This window comes from Oncorhynchus masou, chromosome 17 (genome assembly GCF_036934945.1).
Source record: "Oncorhynchus masou masou isolate Uvic2021 chromosome 17, UVic_Omas_1.1, whole genome shotgun sequence".
Lineage (NCBI taxonomy): Eukaryota > Metazoa > Chordata > Actinopteri > Salmoniformes > Salmonidae > Oncorhynchus > Oncorhynchus masou.
In genome coordinates this window covers 5,146,153-5,157,332 of record NC_088228.1, presented here as the reverse complement: position 1 = coordinate 5,157,332, position 11,180 = coordinate 5,146,153, and the positions used below count along the sequence as shown (strand labels likewise).

Sequence of the window (11,180 nt, the reverse complement as noted above, 5' to 3'; positions counted from 1 at the left end):
AGTGGAATGTATAAATTATATGCTATCGGTGTTGTAGAGAAAACTGTCATGTCTTGTTATTTCGCATCAGTGTCTCTCCCTCTGTCCCTCCATCCATCTCCGTATGACGATATGAAGAATATTGGATAACTGGTGCGACTCCTAATCAACGCTCCAACACTTTCTTGTAGCTCAGGACGTCTGGCCACTCTTGAATGACAGAAGGTTGGGCGGGACCAGGAGTCAACTTTCCAGCATGGTGATTCGCTAAACGGAACATTTTCCATGTCAGTTTCCTGCTAGTCGCGGTTCAGAGGTTCTTGCCGCCTCCCTCCCTCCAGACTGCGCGCGCGGCTCTCGGAGCAATCGAACTGTCTCCGGTACTTTGCTGAACGCCCGTACACCTTCAGTCTAAGGGCTGGGGATAAGGGAAAGTGGAGCAAGAGGCCCAGTTTGGCTCTAAAGAAGAAACGAATTCTGTTTTCCACTTATGGCTTTGTTGTAGTAACAACAATTACCAACAACACACCGATATATTGTTTTGGTGGATTTGTGGAAGGAAAAGGACACACATTTTGTTCTGAAAGGTCGGCCGTTTTTTTTCAGAAACTTTGTGGCGTGGAGTGAGAGACCATGGAGATGCAAATATGGTCCACAAGGTGGAAAACCAAGAGCCGGCTTTTGTACCCCACTCTAACCACCATCGTCACTCTCACTGTCCTTCTGCAAGTCGTCAAAGTCCAAGCAGGTAAGTATCTGTCATTGGCGGAACGCGTTTCAGAACCGTTCACCTCGCAAAGTCTCCCTGATGTTTCTTGGGGGCGTTTATTGTTGGTTTATCAATTGATCACATCGTTTCAGTAGAGCCAGTGCCACACTCACTGCGCAGTTTCTGCTGATGTCGACGGCACACTGAAATAAACATTTAGATAACGAATGTCAATGCCAGTGTCATAAAATACATGACTTGAGTGTCACCACATGTGAATCCGTGATCAAATATAAGAATGTTTAAAATATGGCCAGTGCCACACTTTTTAAAATAATGTGTTTGTGTGTGCGTGTGTGTAAATCGCGATGTGAAATGTTCTCGGTAGCCTACGTACAGCCAGTGATGCTACCGCCGTTCAGCGGTGAACACCCAGCGAGACTCGTACAGGTGCGCTCGAACGGTCCTCCAGATTATGTCGCTCCGCTCTTTGCGTGATACCCCAAAATAGCGGCTCGTACGTGGCATTCTGTTGTGGAGGTATTACCTGTCAAACTGTTCCCATGCCGCTCTCATGCGAATGTTTTAAATGGTTTAGCCAGACAAATAGGCTTTGTTTGTCCCCGTGGTCCGCTGTAATGTGGACACAGCTATCGAGAGAGGAATTCCGTAGGGTAGCAATCTCACACCTCGGCTATAGAATCCTATAGCCACTGCATAGCTTTCGATAGGTTAACGTCAGAGTATTGATTCAACTTTCTCACCTTCCCAAAAGAACCGCGTAATACGGACGGCTCTGACTTTTACGCATGAGTGTGTAGAGTTTAGTCGACTGCACATCAGCAGTAGGCGCTCGGTGGTTTAAAACCGAGACAGATGTGTTATAACATAACTTTCCACACATTAATCATTAACTGGAACTATATGCTGGTTTTGAAATGTATCAATTGATTTCACCTATTTTATCTTGCCAATACGATTTTTTTTATACATTTTAACGTCACTCTCTTCCAAACTATCTGTCAATGATATGCTATATTCCCGTGACATCCTCGATGTATATTTAGCATACTGCATGTCAGCAATTCACTCAATTTGCCTAATTTTGGAGGCATTTTCCTATATGGTTTCAGGATATTTTAAAGAGATTCAGACTTTTCACACAAACGGTATGAGGCACTGTTGTACCATGGGAGAATATGCTACTGCGTATAGGTAGTACTATCGCCTATGGGGCGATGCTCTCAATTGTAGGAAATACATATAGAGGCCAGAAGTAGAAAACACCGTTTCTCCGCTCTACCCTGGTTACCACTAAGCCCAATAACTCTCCACTCTACCTGGTTACCACTAAGACCAATAACTCTCCACTCTACCTGGTTCCCACTAAGCCCAATAACTCTCCACTCTACCTGGTTCCCACTAAGCCCAATAACTCTCCACTCTACACTGGTTCCCACTAAGCCCAATAACTCTCCACTCTACCCTGGTTCCCACTAAGCCCAATAACTCTCCACTCTACCTGGTTACCACTAAGCCCAATAACTCTCCGCTCTCCCTGGTTACCATTAAGCCCAATAACTCTCCACTCTACCCTGGTTACCACTAAGCCCAATGAGTCTCCACTCTACCCTGGTTACCACTAAGCCCAATAACTCTCCACTCTACCTGGTTACCACTAAGCCCAATAACTCTCCGCTCTCCCTGGTTACCATTAAGCCCAATAACTCTCCGCTCTACTCTGGTTACCATTAAGCCCAATAACTCTGCTCTCCCTGGTTACCATTAAGTCTACTCTGGTTACCACTAAGCCCAACCCTAACTAAGCCCTCCACTCTACCTGGTTACCACTAAGCCCAATAACTCTCCACTCTACCCTGGTTACCACTAAGCCCAATGAGTCTCCACTCTACCCTGGTTACCACTAAGCCCAATAACTCTCCACTCTACCCTGGTTCCCACTAACCCCAATAACTCTCCGCTCTACCTGGTTCCCACTAAGCCCAATAACTCTCCACTCTACCTGGTTACCACTGATCTACCACTAAGCCCAATAACTCTCCACTCTATCCTGGTTACCACTAAGCCCAATAACTCTCCACTCTACCCTGGTTACCACTAAGACCAATAACTCTCCACTCTACCCTGGTTACCACTAACCCCAATAACTCTCCACTCTACCCTGGTTACCACTAAGACCAATAACTCTCCACTCTACCCTGGTTACCACTAAGCCCAATGAGTCTCCACTCTACCCTGGTTCCCACTAAGCCCAATAACTCTCCGCTCTACCTGGTTCCCACTAAGCCCAATAACTCTCCACTCTATCCTGGTTACCACTAAGCCCAATGAGTCTCCACTCTACCCTGGTTACCACTAAGCCCAATAACTCTCCACTCTACCCTGGTTCCCACTAACCCCAATAACTCTCCGCTCTACCTGGTTCCCACTAAGCCCAATAACTCTCCACTCTACCCTGGTTCCCACTAAGCCCAATAACTCTCCACTCTACCTGGTTACCACTAAGCCCAATAACTCTCCACTCTACCCTGGTTCCCACTAAGCCCAATAACTCTCCACTCTACCCTGGTTCCCACTAAGCCCAATAACTCTCCACTCTACCCTGGTTACCACTAAGCCCAATAACTCTCCACTCTACCCTGGTTACCACTAAGCCCAACTCTCCAACCTGGTTACCACTAAGCCCAATAACTCTCCACTCTACCCTGGTTACCACTAAGCCCAATAACTCTCCACTCTACCCTGGTTACCACTAAGCCCAATAACTCTCCACTCTACCTGGTTACCACTAAGCCCAATAAGGGCCGTTGGTGGAAAGAGTTCTCTCATCTGTAATTCTAAAGAGGTTTCTGTCCATGTAAGGTTCCATCTTGGGTGACATGGGGTGTGTCTGTCTGTGATGTCAGCTGATATCTCTGAATTGGTGACCACAACCTCCTCTACCCAGGATGATATGCCGTCTGTCTGGACAGTTCCTGTGGTTGGAATGTCCTGTGCAACCAAACCCTCCCCCCAACCTCCACCTTCCTCTTCCCACTCTTCACCCTCCTCTTCTCACCCTTATCCTCCCTTTGAATACATTGTAGATAACTAACAATTAGATTATTAGGGGACATTATTCCAGATATAGCCTGTTGAACTAGATACCAATCTGTAATGGAATACCTCACACCCACACGGGCATGGCTCATCTATCCTCTTCCTCCTCCTCCTCCTCCTCCTCCTCCTCCTCCTCCTCCTCCTCCTCCTCCTCTTCCCCCTCCTCCTCCTCTCCCTCCTCCTCCTCCTCTTCCTCCTCCTCCTCCTCCTCCTCCTCCTCCTCCTCCTCTTCTTCCCCCTCCTCCTCCTCTCCCTCCTCCTCCTCCTCCTCTCCCTCCTCCTCCTCCTCCTCTTCTTCTTCCTCCTCCTTTTCCTCCTCCTCCTCTCCCTCCTCCTCCTCTTCCTCCTCCTTCTCCTCTGTGTGTGATGTTTAAACAGACCAGAATTGCATAATGTGACTAACAAACATTTACAGGCTTTCCAGGGATCTGTAATTGTCACTTATGCTGCCAACTCTGTATAGATGGTGACAAGAAACAGCATAGAGAAAGATTATAGCCTACACCTCATGATGTTAGGTACACCAACCCAAAAGAGCCCCCAAAAGCCACAGAGCCTTCTTAATAAGGCAAAAGGCAGGAATTAAAAAGTGAATCATGAAAGGCAAGCAAAATTTGAGTGTCACTCTTTGGGTAGGAAAACATAGTGGAAAGAGCCTGGAGTATAGATGCTTCCAGAATGTTCTTCATTCGTTTAGTTTCAACCTAAAGGGGATACTTTTCCTTTATGGCTTTATCCAAATAGCATTTTAACACTGAAAGTGTGAAAATAACCAACCCAAAAGACAGAGTGAATGTTTTGTTTGTTCTGTTCTGTTCTGGGTTATAGTTTGAGAGCTGTAGTTCTGCTGTTTTTAAAAAACTGCTTGTCTCAAATGTCTCTGCCAGATGTGGTCACGTGTGTCTGCACAATGCTCCGTTCGGTTCCTTCGTTCGTTCAGGGAGAAATGTGCTCCTCAGCTCTCCCTCATCAGTGTCTCAGGCCTGTTAACATGACAGACAGTTGGTCTGCTTCCCAAATGGCACCCTAACCCCTACCGCACAGTAGTGCACAACTTTTGACCACGGTCTGTAGGACCCTATGATGTAGGGAGTAGGCTGCCATTTGGGAAACAGACAGAAAGTATATGACAGGGCCCTGACAGTAGACAGGCAGCAGAGGACTGTCATGTATATCACCGGACCCTGACAGTAGACAGTCAGCAGAGGACTGTCATGTATATCACAGGGCCCTGACAGCAGACAGTCAGCAGAGGACTGTCATGTATATCACAGGGCCCTGACAGTAGACAGGCAGCAGAGGACTGTCATGTATATCACAGGGCCCTGACAGTAGACGGGCAGCAGAGGACTGTCATGTATATCACCAGGCCCTGACAGCAGACAGGCAGCAGAGGACTGTCATGTATATCACAGGGCCCTGACAGTAGACAGGCAGCAGAGGACTGTCATGTATATCACCATGCCCTGACAGCAGACAGGCAGCAGAGGACTGTCATGTATATCACCATGCCCTGACAGTAGACAGGCAGCAGAGGACTGTCATGTATATCACCGGGCCCTGACAGTAGACAGGCAGCAGAGGACTGTCATGTATATCACCGGGCCCTGACAGTAGACAGGCAGCAGAGGACTGTCATGTATATCACAGGGCCCTGACAGCAGACAGTCAGCAGAGGACTGTCATGTATATCACTGGGCCCTGACAGCAGACAGGCAGCAGAGGACTGTCGTTCATATTTGAAGATGATTGTTAGTTTACTTCTAAGATATCCAGTTTAGATAGACAGTGTGCCTATGAGTGACTGGGACTGGTAACATTTAACTGTCGTCAAATCCCCTTTCCTTCAGTAGGAGATTCTGTCCCTCTGTCATTATATAGAATATGGTTTATAATTGGCATAGTGGTACGGAAGGAAATATGTCTCACTGGTCACACATCGCATTCTACCACCACCTCTGAAGGATGCAATGTTTCTACATGTAAAAAAAATTTTTTTTAAGATACTTATGTAGTGCTGCTAAAGGGTTTTGGGATTTTTCCCTGTTTTTTTGTGGGGGTTTTTAGCGCTTCTGTGAGGAGGTGGTTTGGAAGGAAAGAGGGTTGGTGGAGGGAGGGATAGAGGGAAAAGGGGAGTAGAGGAGGAGGGGGGGGAGGCAATTCCTGGCCAATTCAACACATCTGGAATATATGAGTCTTAGAGGTATGCAGTAATGCAGCAAGGCATTCTCCAGCTCACAAAGAGGCCTTTGGTTCAGCATGATTCTCTTTTGTCTTCTTCTTTTTCTTCACAACCAGTAGCTCAGTACTCGGGACAATATACAGATGGAGCAGGAGACTTTGGGTTTTTATGGGGCATCTTCTAGAGGGGAGAGAGATTTTAAAAATGTTTAAAAAAAAACCTTTCAGGTGAAGTTTTCTCATAACGTGACTTGTATTAGTTCTGTGTGAGTTCAAGTACAGTGAGGACTGCAGGACTTGTGGTCCTCAGAGAGAAATGACCTGTTCAGTCATTACAAAGAAACCAATTCAACTCCGACACAAAAAGCAGTAAGAAAGGAGTGAGACATAAAGTGAGACCGAGGGCTCTGTTTCCGGCTGGTGTTAAGGACCAGGGTTAAAAGCACATGTTAGTTTTCCATTTCATCATGTATAAACTGGCGCAACTTCCAACCCCTAACGCCGGGTTCGCCAATGTACCTGTCTAACATCAGCTCGCTTGGGCTGAGGTGGGAGGGCTGGAAATATTTGTTGTGTCCTTTTAAAGGAAAGACTAACCCATTTTTATGTTAATTTTTTAATAAATATATATATTCTATTTGCACGATGTTCTAACATTTAATGTTTTCATGTGTATCGAAGCGAGTGCCGTTCAAGTAGGCAAAACATTTGGCACCTGTAATAAAGTGTCTCTCACTACACTGAGCGGCAGCGTAGCCTAGTGGTTAGAGCGTTGGACTAGTAACTGGAAGGTTGCAAGTTCAAATCACTGAGCTGACAAGGTACAAATCTGTTGTTCTGCCCCTGAACAGGCAGTTAACCCACTGTTCCTAGGCCATCATTGAAAATAAGAATTTGTTCTTAACTGACTTAGGGTCTTGTGTGGCTCAGTCGGTAGAGCATGGCGCTTGCAACGCCAAGCGTCGTGGGTTCGATTCCCGCTGGGGCCACCCACAAAAGCGTCTGCTAAATGGGATATATTTTTGACTTGCCTAGTAAAATAAAGGTTGGAAATAAATAGGAATATCACTTCTAGATGGGAAGAAAACAAAAACGAGAGAATTTTTAAAGAATTTAATGTGTTTCCTTCAAAAAACAAGTGCAAAAGTGTCCACTTCATGCAGCGCTAATGGAACGTTTTCAGACCCAGGAAGAGATCTGTAACCCAGTAGATGACGGTTTTGCTTTTGAGAAGCCTATCCAGCTATGACTCAGAGTGCCCATGGAAGGAGAGATGTGCCTCTTTTTTTGCCCCCCCCCATTTAATTTAATTAGATTTAAAAAAAAAACAAGCATATCCTCCCGTCCCATTTAATCAAGTCTGGTTTAGCAGCCTTGTATGGGTGTGTCTTTTTATCTTGGCCATTAGCCAAAAGTAGCCTTTTGAGTGAAGGGATTTTAAATGGTCTACTTGGGAGTGTTTCGAAAATATTTTTTGCGTGTGTTTGCCCTCGTACATAGGCAACAATACAATTGACAAGAGTCGAGTATTTTTGTATAGACGTGCGGATGTTCTGCAGTACCAGCACAGTACCATTCAACGAGAGAAGGGGGTTTATGAAATCTGATATTTATGAGCCGATCCTTTTTTAGTAATATTGGTGTTGGTTTAAAAAACAGATTTTTTTCGGGGTTTAATTTGATTAAACCCAAACTTATTAGAAATGTTTACTTCGAATAGGTTTATTCGATACAATTTCAGCTGCTATTTCTGAAGAAGTCCAAATATGAGCTGTGGGATGGTTCCATGATGTTTATAAATATTCTCAGAGTTGCCCAGCGGTCTAAGGCATCGCTACAGACCATGGTTCAATCCCGGGCTATATCACAACCGGCCTTGATCGGAAATCCCATAGGGAGGTGGACAATTGGCCCAGGGTCGTCTTGTTTAGGGGAGGGGTTTGCCAGGGTAGGAAGTTTTTGTAACTAAGAATGTGTTCATAACTGGCTTGCCTATTTCAATAAAGGTTTATTAAATGAAACAGTAGATTTCTGAGCGTTATAACAGTGGATGGTCCTTTCTCTGTCTGATCTTTACCTGTGAACAGTTTGGATGTGAGTAAAAACCCCCCATAGGCTGAGTTTCCCTTGTCTGTATAATCCGCCCACAGGGAGCAATTATGGTGCCTGTAACTGTATTCGTAGAGAGCCTATTAAAACACATTTTTGTTTTAGTTTTTACTAGAATTTGATGCGAATTATACACTTTTTTAAGGCCTTATCAATAGCCTAGTGAATTTAATGTTGTTTATTGACTGTGTTTGAAATGCCCATATCCAGACTGTAATTTACTGTGGGCCCCCTAAATCCGTGAAAATGCTATACAACGTATTTCCATGTTTAAAAAAAAAAATGCAATAACGCAATTAGAACAATGTTGACTGTGAACATGTTCAACATTATTTAGCAAATATGGAGCTATTTTAAGGAACGAGACCATTAATGGACTAACAATAGAATTGGAGTTGATGACAACGCAATACATAAAAGACTGCAGGCATGGAGCACGTTCTGATTTGCCAGTGAGGGGCCAAGCGTCGACACACCCACAACTTGTTAATTGGTCAAAGCACCGGCACTCTCGTGCCACCACTAGCTTCTACACCCATAATTCTGGGTATGAAAATAGAAAAATGACAGTATTTCTGACACACCCATGAACCTACAACACTACTGCCAGCGCTGAGATTGACCATTGCGTTAGGTTTGTTAGCCCTGACTGTCCATCATTTTGTCTTGGGACCCTTTCTTTAGACCCTGGTTCTTATTTTACATTACAAAATAACCATTTCCTGTACAAAGACGAGTCAAACAACCAGAAGAGTGGTTTCTGTTAATGTGGTAGCGGAGAGGACGTTATTATTTCAGGTAATGTGTGAGCTGAGAGAACGTTATTAGTTCATTATGTCTTATAGTAAGGAAGGGAAGAGTGTTATGGTGAGTGTGAGAGAGAAAAGAGAGAGACAGAGACAGAGAAAAAATGTAGAGAGAGAGAGAGAGAGACGGACATAGAGAGAGATGGACACAGAGAGAGACGGACACAGAGAGAGAGAGAGAGAGAGAGAGAGAGAGAGAGAGAGAGATGGGCATAGAGAGAGAAAGAGAGGGAGAGAAAGAGAGGGAGAGAAAGAGAGGGAGAGACAGAGAGAGAGACAGAGAGAGAGAGAGAGAGAGAGAGAGAGAGAGAGAGACAGACAGACAGACAGACAGACAGACAGACAGACAGGGAGAGACAGAGAGGGACAGAGAGAAAGAGATGCAGATGGAGAGAGAAAGAGAGGTGGGGGTATAGGGAGTGGTGTCAGGCCTCCTAATGTGTTCAGCATGTTGACTAGCCACGCCCCCAGGACCTCCACCTGGCCTCCAAGCAGGAACAAGAAACTTCCAGATCAGCACTTCCTGTCCTCAACCAGCCAGATGTTACTCGGGAGATTATGAAAATATAATATCATGAAAAATGTAAATAGTGAAATTCTTTAAGGTGATAAAATCAGATTATTTAAATCCCTCTTTATGAGTAGGTGTGGTTGAAATGGATTTAAGAGTAGGGGAAATGTCTGCAGAGTAATGATACCTTGGCTTCTGTCCAAAGTTCACAGTCTCTTTCTAATCATACAATCCACTTTCCAAAAAATGTAGAGAGAGGTCCTTGACGAAAGTTAAATATCCATAGTTTATACAAAGTTTACATCGCTGTTAATTCAACTTGACAAATGACAACACATTATTCTGAATCTTGAGAATATTTTTTTTGACCCTAGAAATAGAACGATTTAGAAATAGAACGATTTAGAAATAGAATGATTCAGAAATAGAACAATTTAGAAATAGAACGATTTAGAAATAGAATAATTTAGAAATAGAATGACTTAGAAATAGAATGACTTAGAAATAGAACGATTTAGAAATAGAACGATTTTCTACAATAGTCATTCTTTTTCTATGCTTTATTCCATCCATAAAGTCTGTTAATTCTTCGTCTGTGTATTTTGGCCAAGACTCCACTGGTTTCATTGTACTTTATGGTGTCTTATAAGTGACTCAGAGATATATCATGGCTTTATAAGAAAGGCTTCATTATTAAGCCCTGTGAAATACTTTCCCAGGAGCACAGAGGGAGAGAGAGAGATAAACAGAGAGAGAGAGAGAGAGACAGACAGACAGGGAGGAGAGACAGGCAGAGAGACAGAGAGAGAGAGATAGACAGAGAGAGAGAGAGAGAGGCAGAGAGAGAGAGAGAGAGAGAGACAGACAGACAGACAGACAGACAGACAGACAGACAGGGGGAGAGGCAGAGTGGGATCAAAACGTCTTCCTGTTACTTTAACTTGGGGATTCAACACACTGAGTACCCCATTAGCTTGTATCACCCCTTCAGTCAGGTCACTTATTAAATTCCTTCATTGAGTAAGATTTCCTCCGTCAGAAGATTGCATGTTAAATTCCTTAGGTCTATCTTTAGATCTACAAAGACCTATACTGCTTCCGCTGTTAACAGATCCAAACACTCTGAGATTAGCACCGTTTTTATCATCATATAGTGAGAATATTAAATAATAATAGTTAATAAAAAATAAAAATAATAATACATTCAAATCAAATAAAATGTTATTTGTCATAAACAACAGGTGTAGACTAACAGGTACCAGTGCTGAGTCAATGTGCAGGGGTATGAGGTAATTGAGGTAGATATGTACATATAGGTAGGGGTAAAGTGACAGATTTTAAACAGTAGCAGCAGTGTATGTGATGAGTCAAAACAAAGTTTGTGCAGAAAAATGGTCAATGCAGGTAGTTATTTGGTTAATTAACTAACTATTTAACGGTCTTATGGCGTGGGGGTAGAAGCTGTTCAGGGTCCTGTCGGCTCCGCGCTTGGTGCATCAGTGGCAGAGAGAACAGTCTGTGACTTGGGTGGCTGGAGTCTTTGACAATGTTTTGGTGCGTTCCTCTGACACCGCCTGGTATAGAGGTCCTGGATGACAGGCAGGTTGGCCTCAGTGATGTACTGGGCCGTACTCACCACCCTCTGTACCGCCTTGCGGTCAGATGCCAAGCAGTGACGCAGCCAGTCGAGATGCTCTCGATGGTGTAGCTGTAGAATTTCTGGAGGATCCGAGGGCCCCACGCCAAATCTTTTCTTCCTCCTGAT

General features: G+C 44.3%; 1 protein-coding gene across 1 annotated transcript in view; it reads left to right on the top strand.

Annotated features, from left to right (window-relative positions):
- The first annotated feature begins 293 nt into the window (after positions 1-293).
- Positions 294-11,180, top strand: part of LOC135558088 (collagen alpha-1(XI) chain-like) — a 208,044-nt gene continuing 197,157 nt past the window's right edge. Inside the window, 1 exon segment of the mRNA XM_064991838.1 lies at positions 294-727. Within this exon segment, the coding sequence (XP_064847910.1) occupies positions 613-727 (115 nt within the window). The 5' untranslated portion in view covers positions 294-612.